At 44.3% G+C, this 15,324-nt stretch overlaps 1 protein-coding gene across 5 annotated transcripts in view; it reads left to right on the top strand.

Annotated features, from left to right (window-relative positions):
* The window catches only part of cald1a (caldesmon 1a), a 93,441-nt gene extending 79,388 nt beyond the window's left edge, over positions 1-14,053 (top strand). For 3 of the 5 annotated variants that reach the window (XM_083632335.1, XM_083632332.1, XM_083632333.1), the window contains 7 exons: positions 190-233; positions 493-571; positions 4,158-4,298; positions 4,818-4,913; positions 8,174-8,242; positions 10,326-10,362; positions 12,318-14,053. In XM_083632335.1, coding sequence (XP_083488461.1) covers positions 190-233; positions 493-571; positions 4,158-4,298; positions 4,818-4,913; positions 8,174-8,242; positions 10,326-10,362; positions 12,318-12,331 — 480 coding nt within the window. In that variant the 3' untranslated portion in view covers positions 12,332-14,053. Of the gene's footprint in view, positions 1-189; positions 234-492; positions 572-4,157; positions 4,299-4,817; positions 4,914-8,173; positions 8,243-8,587; positions 8,640-10,325; positions 10,363-12,317 lie in introns of all 5 variants that reach the window. The other 2 variants (XR_014552500.1, XM_083632334.1) reach the window with 2 other exon arrangements.
* Positions 14,054-15,324: the final 1,271 nt, after the last annotated feature.

The following is a 15,324-nucleotide window of genomic DNA, read 5'->3' as shown; positions in this document are numbered from 1 at the left end:
TAGATAAATAGCATTTTAAGGTAAAACTGCTCATGCACCCATTAAGGAAGCATAGAGAAATCAAGGGGAGGCTCGGTTTCAACATCTGTTTAAAAGCCACTGAAGAGTGAAGGAAATGTTGTGTTGCAGTGATTTATGCGTATGCAATATTTATTAACATGCCGGCCTCCTCCCAATCTTTCCATACAGATCGGAGAGCGGGCCGAGTTCCTGAACAAGTCGGCACAGAAAAGGTAAAAAATATAGCGTTTGCATTATATTGTGTCCCAGCCACTAGCCCAGTACCAAAGCGTTTAATCACCTGCGCTGCTGTTTTGCTGAATAGCTAAAGTGTGCCACTGCACTGCCAGAGCGTTTTAATCCCCACTGGGGTCACAAGTGTCACCACTCTGTGAATTATAAGGCACTTTAGATCAAAGTGGTGTATAATATAGCAAGCAGTCCCATTTCTCAGCTGACTCTGTGTATGCCAACTGTTCCCTTTCTGCCCAGCAGCTCAGTGAAGGCATCTCACTCTCCTGTGGTGTCCAAGATCGACAACAGGCTGGAGCAGTACACCTCGGCTGCTCAGGTCAGCACTGCACTGTCAAATACACTATGCACACATTGATAGTACAATAACACACGGGATAGGAAAAAAACATATTTCTGCTTCACAAATTTAGTATCATGTCTATTTGTTCCACACTTTCCCCTAATTTTTTGGCGTTTTTCTTGTGAAATATGCAATAGATTTAAACCCCTTGGCCTCATCCGATTATGAATCAAATGAAACGACCTGAAAAGGGAGAATCAATCTTTCATTGAGCTCTTCCCCACTCTGCAGAATACAGCCTGTGAAGAGGATCCAAAGTAGGCATTGCTTCATTTTAGGGGGGTCACGAACCACTGCAATACCATGGTAAACTGGAACCACTGCAATACCATGGTAAACTGGAACCACTGCAATACCATAATAAACTGGAACCACTGCAATACCATAGTCAACTGGAACCACTGCAATACCATGGTAAACTGGAACCACTGCAATACCATAATAAACTGGAACCACTGCAATACCATAATAAACTGGAACCACTGCAATACCATAATAAACTGGAACCACTGCAATACCATAATAAACTGGAACCACTGCAATACCATGGTAAACTGGAACCACTGCAATACCATGGTAAACTGGAACCACTGCAATACCATAATAAACTGGAACCACTGCAATACCATAATAAACTGGAACCACTGCAATACCATAATAAACTGGAACCACTGCAATACCATAATAAACTGGAACCACTGCAATACCATAATAAACTGGAACCACTGCAATACCATGGTAAACTGGAACCACTGCAATACCATGGTAAACTGGAACCACTGCAATACCATAATAAACTGGAACCACTGCAATACCATAATAAACTGGAACCACTGCAATACCATAATAAACTGGAACCACTGCAATACCATGGTAAACTGGAACCACTGCAATACCATGGTAAACTGGAACCACTGCAATACCATAATAAACTGGAACCACTGCAATACCATAATAAACTGGAACCACTGCAATACCATAATAAACTGGAACCACTGCAATACCATGGTAAACTGGAACCACTGCAATACCATGGTAAACTGGAACCACTGCAATACCATAATAAACTGGAACCACTGCAATACCATAATAAACTGGAACCACTGCAATACCATGGTAAACTGGAACCACTGCAATACCATGGTAAACTGGAACCACTGCAATACCATAATAAACTGGAACCACTGCAATACCATAATAAACTGGAACCACTGCAATACCATAATAAACTGGAACCACTGCAATACCATAATAAACTGGAACCACTGCAATACCATAATAAACTGGAACCACTGCAATACCATGGTAAACTGGAACCACTGCAATACCATGGTAAACTGGAACCACTGCAATACCATAATAAACTGGAACCACTGCAATACCATAATAAACTGGAACCACTGCAATACCATAATAAACTGGAACCACTGCAATACCATGGTAAACTGGAACCACTGCAATACCATGGTAAACTGGAACCACTGCAATACCATAATAAACTGGAACCACTGCAATACCATAATAAACTGGAACCACTGCAATACCATAATAAACTGGAACCACTGCAATACCATGGTAAACTGGAACCACTGCAATACCATGGTAAACTGGAACCACTGCAATACCATAATAAACTGGAACCACTGCAATACCATAATAAACTGGAACCACTGCAATACCATAGTCAACTGGAACCACTGCAATACCATGGTAAACTGGAACCACTGCAATACCATAGTCAACTGGAACCACTGCAATACCATAATAAACTGGAACCACTGCAATACCATAATAAACTGGAACCACTGCAATACCATGGTAAACTGGAACCACTGCAATACCATAATAAACTGGAACCACTGCAATACCATGGTAAACTGGAACCACTGCAATACCATGGTAAACTGGAACCACTGCAATACCATGGTAAACTGGAACCACTGCAATACCATAATAAACTGGAACCACTTCAATACCATAATAAACTGGAACCACTGCAATACCATAATAAACTGGAACCACTGCAATACCATGGTAAACTGGAACCACTGCAATACCATGGTAAACTGGAACCACTGCAATACCATAATAAACTGGAACCACTGCAATACCATGGTAAACTAGAACCACTGCAATACCATAGTAAACTGGAACCACTGCAATACCATAATAAACTGGAACCACTGCAATACCATGGTAAACTGGAACCACTGCAATACCATGGTAAACTGGAACCACTGCAATACCATAGTAAACTGGAACCACTGCAATACCATAATAAACTGGAACCACTTCAATACCATAATAAACTGGAACCACTGCAATACCATAATAAACTGGAACCACTGCAATACCATGGTAAACTGGAACCACTGCAATACCATAGTCAACTGGAACCACTGCAATACCATAATAAACTGGAACCACTGCAATACCATAATAAACTGGAACCACTGCAATACCATGGTAAACTGGAACCACTGCAATACCATGGTAAACTGGAACCACTGCAATACCATAATAAACTGGAACCACTGCAATACCATGGTAAACTGGAACCACTGCAATACCATAGTAAACTGGAACCACTGCAATACCATAATAAACTGGAACCTCTGCAATACCATGGTAAACTGGAACCACTGCAATACCATGGTAAACTGGAACCACTGCAATACCATAGTAAACTGGAACCACTGCAATACCATGGTAAACTGGAACCACTGCAATACCATAATAAACTGGAACCACTGCAATACCATAGTAAACTGGAACCACTGCAATACCATGGTAAACTGGAACCACTGCAATACCATGGTAAACTGGAACCACTGCAATACCATAATAAACTGGAACCACTGCAATACACAGTATGTTTGAGAGTCTGTTACTGAAAGGGGTTTGATCCCGAAAGTATCCATCAATGTGTCCGGTCCTACCTGCTACCTGCTTAGCTAAATGGCTGTCACGTGTCTCCCTCAGCAATGCCCGAAGCAATACACAGAGTTATTTATTTTTCTCCTTTCTTTTTTTATGTCTTTTTTTTTGGCCAGCGCAGCAATGCGCCATTCTGCCTTTGTCCACCCCATCGTTGGGGCCAGCTTTCATGGCACTTCTGTGTAGACTATTATGCTTCCTCCGATACATGTGCAATCGCCAGCTGCTTCCTTTCACATGGGTTTCACCGGCAGGATGTAGCGGTTGGGAGGATCACGCTATTCCCCCCAGTTCCCCTCCCCCCAAACAGGAGGCACTAGCGCAGCGACCAGGACACCTACCTTAATCCAGCTTCCCACCCGCAGACACAGCCAATCATGCCTGTATGGACGCCCGACCAAGCCGGAGGTAACACGGGGGCTCGAACCCGCAACCCTCGTGTTGGTAGGCAGGGAATCTACTGCTGCACTACTGAGATGCCCACCAAGTTATATTTCTCAAGCACTTTGAAGACATGAGGAGTAGCAATGTGTCAGTGCGGTTATTAGTGAGCTCATGTGTGCCCTTTAAAGAGCATGAGACAGGTATCTGAGCTTTGAGCCATCCAACTGCTTTGTCCCCGCAGAGAGAGAACAAGGAGTCTCGATCGCCCCGCTCTGGAGCGCTGGATCTGCCCGTGGCCACCGACAGCATACGCAATATCAAGAGCATGTGGGAGAAAGGCAACGTGTACAGCTCGCCCGGGGGCGGCGCGGGAATGTACAAGGTGAGGAACGCCACAGCTGTTAAGGATGTGAGATAGGAAGTTGATGGAAGTGTGTGTGTGTGTGTGTGTGTGTGCGCGTGTGCGTGTGCGCGCGTGTGTGTGTGTGTGTGTGTGTGTGTGTGTGTAATGATGTGCACTTGTGTAGGATGCTGTGTCTCTGGGCTGACCAGAAATGAGAAATGCCACAGCTATTAAAGACTAGCTTGGGGTGTGTGGGTGTGGGTGTGGGTGTGGGTGTGGGTGTGGATGTGTGTGTGTGTGTGTGTGTGTGTGTGTGTGTGTGTGTGTGTGTGTGTGTGTGTGTGTGTGTGTGCGTGCGTGCGTGCGTGCGTGCGTGCGTGCGTGCGTGCGTGCGTGCGTGCGTGCGTGCGTGCGTGTGTCTTTGTCTGCCCGTGGCTGTGAGAGTCAAGCAGAGAGAGAGAGAGAGAGAGGAAAGAGCCCTTTTCACTGGCACTTCCTGCTCGGCCCCGTTAGCCGATGGCGAGCGGGCTTGGCTGACCTCTGACCCTGTCCAAACAGGAAGCAGCTGTGATGAAGATAGGCGTGGCCGGCCGCATCAACGACTGGCTGAACAAAACCCCCGAGAGCGGCAAAACGGCGGCAGGAAGGCCAGCGGTAGGTCGTCTCCATAGCAATCCTTGTCGTTGTTGCTGGGAAATACAGTGACTGCACTGTACAGCTAGGAGGCGGGGTTTATTTGGATAGGAGCCTATAGAGTGCTGACCTATTAGATGCTTGAACGACAATCTAACAGCACAGCAACTGCAGCTGTGTTGATTCCGGTTAGTGGCACCTTGAGGGAGGGAGTTTTCAAACCTCATGATCTAAACATCTCCAGTTTATGTGCGTTGTGTCTGTTTATAGTAAAGACACTAGAGGAGTTGTACTGTCCAAATGCGTCAAATGCTCACTTGTGTTGGTTATTTGTGAAGAATTCACGAGTCAGTTGAGCATGTGAACAGCAGATCCTCTCTAGCTGCATTCATTCCAGTGAGCAGTGGTCAGCCTCATATGAAATACAGTCAATGGTCAGCCTCATACTGAGGTGGAGTTATATCAGCTCTGCAGTGCTATGATGATCATGTCAGAGTTACAGTACTGCCGGTCTTGTTCTGTGCATGTTTTATAATCATTTCCAAATGATGCAGCACAGTAACACAGCAAGTCAGTTTGTCCTCTGTCTGTCTGTGAGATACCGCCCGTCTGGCACCACCTGGTGGCCATAAATCAAACGAACCTGTGACACGTCTCGAGTTTGCCGCAACTCAATTTTCACACTCCTGCATCTGTCATTTTATCAGGAGATGACGCATGCGCATATAATCATTTTAGACTCGGTATCACTTTGGCATTCAGTGTAACTTTAGGATTTTATCAGACGCTTTGTCGTCAGACAGACAAGAAGCCCAGAATGCTTTTATTCCTGCTGATGCGTATGGCTCGGTGCCAGTCTATCATGCCTCTCTTCACTCTCTGTTGTCCCTGGCTATATTTCACCCAAACCAATATTTATGTTGAGGCTTTATTCCAGGCGGCAGACCATGGCCTGCGTTCAGATTGGTCACACATAGCAGGAGACAGCGAGGGTATGAAAGGAAACGCCATCCATGAATGGGTATGTGTGGGGGGGGCAGACAAGCAAAGAGAGTGGCCAACAACTGAATATTCCCACAGGATTATGTGATTTAGCCAGTCAGCTACACAAAGGTTTATGTCAGCCCTTTACTTTACATTTACAAATTATAATTTGGAAGATTTTTAGCAGCTTTTTTTTTAGCAGCTTTTTTTTTTAGCAAAGAAACTAAATATGACAGCGAGTCTGTCAGATTAAAATGCTTGTAGTTTGCTTGTGTGATGTTCAGAAACCGCAAATCTATTGCCTTAAAAGGGTTCCTCATTTCAGTATCTTAAAGACTATTGACTAGGGTCAATACTAGGGCGTTTTGGATGTCACGATGCCCTCAGTTCATGATATTGGGTTTACGATAACGATACGATATGATATTTATAAAAAAAAATACAAAACTTGAATAATGAAAATATATGACTGGAAAAATAGTCTTTTATTTGAAATACACAAAATGCAAAACAAATGCTGTTGTTGGAAATTGTTATTATAATAACTAGAAAACAACATGGAAGATAAGGCTTATCTTGCAATAATAATGTGTCACACTGTCACAAACTAAACGTTTGTTGCAAGGTAAAAGAAAAATGAACTATACAATCTATATATTAAATAACTTATGCAGGCAACAAGCTGTGTATTGTGTAGGCTAGTATCTTCACATTTAATTGTCATCCTCTTCAATTAATTCTCTGACTGCACTGCATGTTGAGCGTTGTGCAGCGTTAATTGACAATTGAAACGTATCAAGTTAACGTTACTCTTTCTTTACCAATCCAACACATGCCAGAGAAATTGTTTCACAACCGGAGTACAGAGCTGCATCGCCTAATGACAGATATTATGCGCACATTAGACGCATTCAGAGCGAGATTCATTTGTAGGCTATGCATTGATTAACTGCTTACCCGACATGTTGTGCCCGTGGAAACAATGGCACGACAACTAGTTCATTTCAGACTAGGTCTTTACAGATGAGGGGAGACATCTCGCCTGCCGCTTGGACCGGCGGGGTCTCCCTGTCCTTCTCCCCCTCATGTGCAGTGCAGGCAGAGAGTTCAGTGTGCCCTGCTGTCATCCACTGAAACACACGGTCCGCATGGGGAAACGTGAATAAGTGTTGCGCAAACTTTGCCATCCAGGGGAATGCATTAGTCTATAAATAGCACATTTAATCTTGTCGGTTATTAATGAGCCTCGGTTTAGTCCCCATTTCAAGCAAAGCAATGAAAAAGATATAGAGAGAATGCAGATCAGTGCTGTCAGTGCAGCATGTTTAGAGGCTCTTTTTCTCACGATTTTTGCATCTCCACGACACATATTGTCACGTTTTGATATTGCGAAATTTCGTCGGACGAAATATTGTGACATCCCTACAATTGACAGTGAGGGTTCTCTGCATATTGTTCTGTATTGTGATTGAGTGAGGTGAAAGTGGATTGAGCTACAGTAGACCCTGGCTCATAGTGAGTGTGCTGTTTTCTCTGCCTTCCACTAGACAAGCACCCCTCTGCTCCATAGAACTCTGCCTTCCACTAGACAAGCACCCCTCTGCCCCATAGAACTCTGCCTTCCACTAGACAAGCCCCCATCTGCTCCATAGTCTCTGCCTTCCACTAGACAAGCACCCCTCTGCTCCATAGAACTCTGCCTTCCACTAGACAAGCACCCCTCTGCTCCATAGAACTCTGCCTTCCACTAGACAAGCACCCCTCTGCTCCATAGTCTCTGCCTTCCACTAGACAAGCACCCCTCTGCTCCATAGTCTCTGCCTTCCACTAGACAAGCACCCCTCTGCTCCATAGAACTCTGCCTTCCACTAGACAAGCACCCCTCTGCTCCATAGTCTCTGCCTTCCACTAGACAAGCACCCCTCTGCTCCATAGTCTCTGCCTTCCACTAGACAAGCACCCCTCTACCCCATAGTCTCTGCCTTCCACTAGACAAGCACCCCTCTGCTCCATAGTCTCTGCCTTCCACTAGACAAGCACCCCTCTGCTCCATAGTCTCTGCTGCCCTCTGCTCTCCTTCCTGCAGCTCTCTGTCCTCCTCTGTTGTTCCTGTCCTCTACATGTCAGGTGCTGTGTCATTGCCACAATATGGTAACTATTTTCAAATTAGTTTAGCACTCTGAGCACTGCTGATATGATGCTCTCTCTCTCCGTCTCTCTCTCTTGGTTTCTCTCTCTCTCTCTCTCTCTCTCTCTCTCTCTCTCTCTCACTCACTCCCTCCCTCCCTCTCTGACAGGACCTGAAGCCTGTTGACGTCACCAACAAGAGGAGTCTATGGGAAAACAAAGGCGCTTCTCCAACCAAGGTAACTACTTCAATTTCCACATAATTTACTCGTCTGTTTACATGAAGAAACATCCATTGAGGGTGATCAGTATAGCAGTCTTACCCACCCAGCAAAACGCAAGTGAGCAACACACACATCCGGGAATATCCCCAGATGAAATTTGATTCGTAGTCTCGGGAGACCTTCTGTGGTTTCTCGTGACTTCAGTCTCCAGTCCTTGTCAGTCAATATTTTGTTACAAATCCGTGAAGAGCGAATAAATATTACAATAATAAATATTACAATAATCACATGATATGTTATGTTGACCTTGGTGTGGCAGCAATGGGAATAACAATTGTTGTGTTTGTTTTTGTTTTAAAGAACTCAGATAGCTAGTTGACTTCACCATTAAATCTGGAAGAAGCCTGGAGAGGTAAACTAAAAGACGTTTCTTCAAGGCGCTTATCACAGAATGACCTCAGCCTGTGATGTCACATTATCTTCTCTCTTTTTTGTTGCTCTTTGTCGCTGGCAAAGCTCCACTCTGTTCTGCTGTTAGACGACAGTTAGACTGCTTCAGTTCATTACAATGATAATAACTATATTTAAGAGTTTCAGTCCAAAACGGAGATATAAATGTGTCATCTATGGCATAGATGACACATGCTAACAACATGTTTGCTGGCATACTCACTATTGGATATTTTTATATTCTTTTAAAGGAAGGAACACAATTTTCAAGCAGCTTTGTATCATTACAGAATCAGTAGTATATCTGAAAACTGTAAACAGTTTTGCAGACATTTGTTCAGTTTGACAGTTAGTGAGAGCTCAGTGTTAATATAAACCTTGAGCAGTGCGCCTGTTGTCCAACTGCGGGCCCAACGCTTTTCACAAACGGCTGCATCGCATCACCGCTCCTTCCTCTGCCTCTCTTTGGACACACACGGCGCCCACAAATCAGCATTCTCTGTCCAACTTCACTTGACATTTTATTACCCTAATGGAGAAAACTGTTTACAGCATTATTTATGAGTCATTTGCCTCGCTGAGTTGCACAGGGTTGCAAAAATATTGAATCGCTGCTATCGGCAACCATCCTTCAGGTCTGTCACAACTCTGTCAGTGTTGTGATCTGTTGTTCTGTCGTTGTATGCTGCCTTGTCGAAAAATGCTTACGCTACCCTATCGAAAAATGCTACCTCATCTGTGTAAAGGGGAGGCTCATGGGAACCCATAGAACCCTTTTCATTCTGATATCCTGAGGTGAGAGGTCAAGGGACTTCTTTGAAAATCGTTAAATTTTGCCTACATTTGGCGCATTATTTCGCCCCCTTCCTGACAACCTACAGTACTGTAGCATGACATGGATGCCTTAGGTCAAAGTGTCACCAGAAGCTTCAATCTGCCATTTGATTTGTATCACTATGAAATCAGGAGATTATCTGGAGAAAGTACCAATCAGGAGCACAGCAGGAGAGAGGGATCAAATTAAGGAGACTCCTGTTGTATGTGATTGTCTAATCTTCATTTCTGTACTCGGATAAAGCAGCATTGGGAGAGCTGTTCAGTAATAGGGTTGTCTGTAAAGAGAATACAACAAGGATAATTTCACAACAATACTATCTATCTATTGACTGTATCTTCCCACCTCCCTTCCTTCCTACCTCAGCAGTAGTGTGTCTCAGTGTACTCCTCGCAGCCAGCCAGCCAGCAGCTGCAGCAGGCTGCAGGCCCGGAGGCTGTGGTCCGCCACAGTGAGTAGCGGGGTTGGAGGGCAGCAGGCGGTGGTCTGCTCTGACGTAAAACGGGCCCTGGACAGGAAAGGCTAGCGGTTAGCGACCGTGTTATTAGCTAACCATGCTATGCTGTGATGTCAGGGAAGGCAAGAGGAGTGGGACAACGATGATGAGGGGGCGCGGGAGAAGTTCAGGAGAGCGCACCGTGTATAGGGCTGAGGTGGCGTACAGAGGTGGGGGAGTGGGAAAACATCTGGTTGTACAGTAGTAAGCGCTTGCTGCTTTGAGAGGGACAATGGCTGCGTTGACCAGGGGGCTTCACAGCAGTTTTGATGGCTCTCCCTCTAACAGCCTCCTCTCTCCCTCTCTCTCCTGTGCAGGTGGCAGGCAGAGGAGAGACCAAATCAGTCGCCAACGGTGAGTTTATATAAGACACCAGAAGTCTCTGTGGGTGTGGGCGTGTGTGTGTGGGCGTGTGTGTGTGTGTGTGTGTGTGTGTGTGTGTGTGCATGTGATGTTGTCAGTGTGGGCGAGCAGGCATGCACATCGCTGTCGTCGGGTGAAAACCTTGTGTCTCCATGCAAAATGTCTGCTTTTCAGCAAGTAAGAAAACCGCTTTGTTTTCAGCCCGACCAGGCGACCACCGTGCATTTTTGTTGTTTATGTAATTGGTTTTGAAAGGATTTCACTAACTTGAGGGCGGCTGTCGAATGTTCTCCCCCCCAATAGAGCAGCATGCAAATCCTTCAACTGACAACCCAACTTTCACCCGAAAGAGACGACGTGTTTTTGTTTTTTTTAAGCGTGTGGGCGGTCTACTTGCTAACAATATCCAGGCAAAGTCACGGACGTAAAGCAGAAGCCACAGAGTCTGAAAAAAGCACAGGCTCATTGGATATTTTTAGCTGACACTCTTACCACGAGCGACCAGGTGAGACTTCCGTGTCTTAGCCAGCAACACTTTAGTACTGATAGTTTCAGAAATTGAACCTGCGCTCTTCTGGATACGTGGCGGTCTCTCTGACAGCTGGACCATCCTGTCACCGCTTCTTTGATTTACACACCACCATGTGTCCCAAGAAAGACAGCATGACTGACCATCTCATAACCACGCCACCCCAGGCTCTGTCCCTGGAGAACCCCGACGGCTGTAAATCATCTTTTTCTTTTTTTTATGTTCAGTTTGCAGCATGGCGTTTTGGATGCCACTTTAGCATTGCTTGCTATTTTCAAATGGGGTCTGAGTGCCACCTCCTCCTCCTTTTGTGTGTTTTGGCCTTGAGGGATTCCGTACATGACTGTGTAATGTGTCGCTTGTTCAACGCAGCCGAGTCACGCACACGCAGGGCACGAAATTAGCACCAGCCACCGGCCAAATGCAAGTGACTGGTCCATTTGCGTCACAAGAAACAATGGTAATCTATTGAGTGGCTAGTCAAATTTGAACGCTCACTAGCCATTTGCCCGGTGGACCAAGAAGTTAATTTTGCCCCCTGCGCACACGCCAATTTCACCTCTGTAAACCTTGTCAGCACCACCACTCAAACAGTTCACCTTTCCCCCACATGTACACACACACACACACACACACACACACACACACACACACACACACACACACACACACACACACACACACACACACACACACAGTTAAACACAGCCATGCAGCACTGCCAGTCACACTGTCATTCTGCCTCTTGGAGCTTTAGAAGCTGCGGTGCTGCCAGGCCGGTTTGTCGCATTAATAGCTGGGATGTTGGAGATTAGCACGCCATCATAGGCTGATCCGGGGGTGACAGAGGATTTGTATATATTTTAAGGCGAACCTCCTACACACACACACACACATGCACACCAGACTCTATACACACATATACTGTACCCTAGCTAGTTGTTGGCTGCAGAACGTTACAGGCATTTGACACCACATTGGGCCGCATACAAGTTTAACAGCCATGTACTCGCCACATGCTGGGCTTTTGTAGAGACATTCCGGAATCATATCCACCATTTTGGAAAAGGTGAAAAATTTGAGCTGGTAACTTGACGCTTTTTTGCAGACTGTATTGGAAAGTTCAGGTAATAAACACATTTGGTAATAATTTAAGTCACTGTAAGTCACTATGGTCTTGTAAAAAAAAAGACGTTCTCCTGTGACTCTACTAAATCAAAAACGTAACGATTATACTACATACGTACTTGACAATAATCTGACGTTGTTCTGATGTGTGGGTTTAACCCTTGGGGTCGTGAGAGTTGTTGACCCCCACACCTATCCTTCCATGTTTAGTACCCGCTGACAGACTCGTCGTGTGTCTTGGTTCCATGTTTAGTACCCGCTGACAGACTTGTTGTGTGTCTTCATTCAGGTATGGGACACTAGAGTGTTGATGGGGCCACCGCAGCCGGGACCACGACAATCCAAGCCTCTTCCCTTGACTTTGTCTTACGTACCAAATAATGACCACACTCCCAAGAGGGACCCCAAGATCACGGAGGGACAGGAAAGACACTGTCCAAGCACTGTACCCAAAACAGCATCACATTTTTTGTACGGTTGCCGTGTACAGTGCCTTTGCACATCGATTTTTGCTTTCTGAAAGAAACAAAAAATGCTGTGAAATTTGGACGTTTATGATTAATATGGATTGTGTTTTGTTTTATAGGATCCTTCCAGAAACAAAAAATAAATAAATAAAATGTAGATTGGTCTCTTTTACGCCACGCCGGTGGTTTTGATAGAGACAGAGTAGAGGAATTAAACAGGTTTGAGATGAGATTAGACAGGTTTCAGATGTCCATATTCCAAAGAGACGGATGACATCAGTTCTCTCCCTCATACAGATCATTTTCCATCTCTTTTTTTATTTATATTTAAAGCAAAAGCTTCACACATTGCTATTTTATTCAACGTTCACCAGTTCAGGATAGAAATATAAGCACTTCTAGAATTTAGCTGATTTCACTTTTATTATGTCTTACCAATAGTGCAACAATGGTCTGAGTAATATATGTTAGCACATGTGATGTTTTGAATATCAAACTGTATCTTATATAACATCTTTATACTCGTTAAAAAAAAAGTATTTTGCTTTTTTTGTATTCAGAAATGACTATTCACCAACAGGCAGTTACAAGATTCATTTTGGTGGTGATAGGAATGTTCAGAAGGCCATTATGACTTTTATTATCCTTTATGTCATTTAATTTATGTTTTAATGTGTCCTTTTATGTTTCTCAGCTTCTGTTTTTTGTAGCTTTTGTACCTGTCGAGTCGTGTTTGAGTCGTGATCACTTTAAAATCTTCAGACATTCCTCTTAAGAGTTCAAGCAGGTATAGAACATGGTGCCTTCGCTGCTTCAAAGCTATAGGATTTATCACGTAGGAAAGGGGCAACCCGGCCATACTTCTTTCCCTCTGCCTGTAAGTCCACTATTGCCTTTCTGTGCGCTCTCCTTTGAGTCAGATGCTCAGCGTTGGGTTTGCCTTTGAGGCCATCCACAAGGAAAATCAGGTTACCGTAAGATAGATAGTACAATGCAAGGATATGTACCACTATGTAATTCTTCTGGCCTTACGATTGCAATCAAAATATTTACTATGGAACTGGCAACTCTGTATGATATTAAGAGCAACGCCTTTTATGTTATTTTTCACCGACAAGGTCACAAGTAGCACATTCCACTTCTTCATTTCCGCACGGCACAAGTTTTGATAAGGATATGAAAGGTTTGCCGGGGCATTAAATTGATCCATGTTACTGCTCAAAACTCTGACAATCACATTCCAGCGCTCCTGAAAAGAGCAGGGGAGCTTGACCAAAATCTTTTTAAGCGTGATTTAATGTGACATTTATGTTCTTTTTTTATACTGTGGTTTCATAATGCCGTATTGTTTTTTTTTAACAGCTTTTTGTCTGTTTTATGTTTTTTTTATCCTCTTATTTCCATGTTTAACCAGACACTTGTCTTTTGCGTAGAGCTAAGCCTATGCAAAGCACACTACTATCTGTAGTCTCTCTAAACACTTGCAATGTCATAGTAGTGAATGTTTTCAAACATTGTACCATTGACTCAACAACAGCAATAAAGACATTGAGGTATTCCACATTGTAACGTTTCCTTCCTTAACACTGATGACTACATAATATAACCACCTTAGTACAGGACATGCCACAAAAGTTACATTACTACATGATTGCTTCTAGACATAAACTGGACCCTATTGTCATGTCAAGTCCTCTGCTGCCTTCAAGCGCTGTCAGAAATAATAATAATAATGTGAATGCATGAATGATCCAACCAACTGGTAATAATAGCCTACGACTTGGAAAGTTTAGATTTTTCTGATACCCGAGTTGGTTGAGAGATGTGATGTTTAGGGTGGCAGAGAGGATGGAAGCCGTGTCAATTAAAGGCAAAAGTAAAGTTAAAATGCAATTGCTTCAACTGCAGCACAAAGCATCTCGGTTGCCACGTGTTGTCTAAAATAAAATAACTGCTTTATTACATCGTCCATTTTGTTATTTCCAACTAAAAGAACTTCAGTGTTGAATTTCTGAACTCGGAAGTAGGAGCTTCCGATTAGCACTTGAAGGTAGCATGCCCCTCAAGGTGTAACTCAACTTGGTCACTAACAATAGAAGTGGCAGACCTAACCAGTCACAGAAGAGCTATGTGGTCACATGGCAGACAGGGGTGTATTCTGCTTTGTGTTTGGGGGGTGTGATTAAACTTGTCTGTCTGTGGATCTGAAAGATTTAGACATCACACATCTCTTCCTCAGGAGCACAGGAGGTAAGAGCTGCCCACAGACACGGTGACCTCAGGGTGCATGACAGCAAAGTCCTCAATAACATCTCGCAGCGGTGTTGTCTTTGAATCTGATTTGAAGTTTAATTCCATCCATCGCAGTGCTGCAATGGAGCTGAGCCTAACCTTGACAAATTAGGCGAAAATTGAATAGATCTGCACTGAATTGAATACATTAAACCCCTCAGCGTGATCTAACAACCTGCCTGAACTGCTTGGTGGGAGCAATATTATTCATACCAAGTCATGACTGCTGAATTAAATTGCCTGAGACATTGACTCAGTAGGCCAGTGAAGGTTTTATGGTGCCTTTTCTGAGATTTATTCTGATTTGAGCAGTCCCTATGCTGGTGGAGGAGGTGTTAAGCTCTCTCCTGACTCTCGGGTGTTGGTAGCATGCTTTTGGCTTTTCCTTAATGCAGCCTAATGCCGAAAGCAGCACCCGCAGCGTTCCTGCCAGCGTCACACCGTGTGTTATTCCACACATTCTGCCAGACGGAGACTGACCACACGCATTCAAACAAATACACGTTTCATACCACAGCCGACAAGCCCTCATGCACC

This window comes from Poromitra crassiceps (genome assembly GCF_964638095.1).
Source record: "Poromitra crassiceps genome assembly, chromosome: 2".
NCBI classification, from domain to species: Eukaryota; Metazoa; Chordata; class Actinopteri; order Beryciformes; family Melamphaidae; genus Poromitra; species Poromitra crassiceps.
The sequence above is the reverse complement of the archived record's forward strand: the minus strand, read 5'-3'. Positions and strand labels throughout refer to the sequence as shown.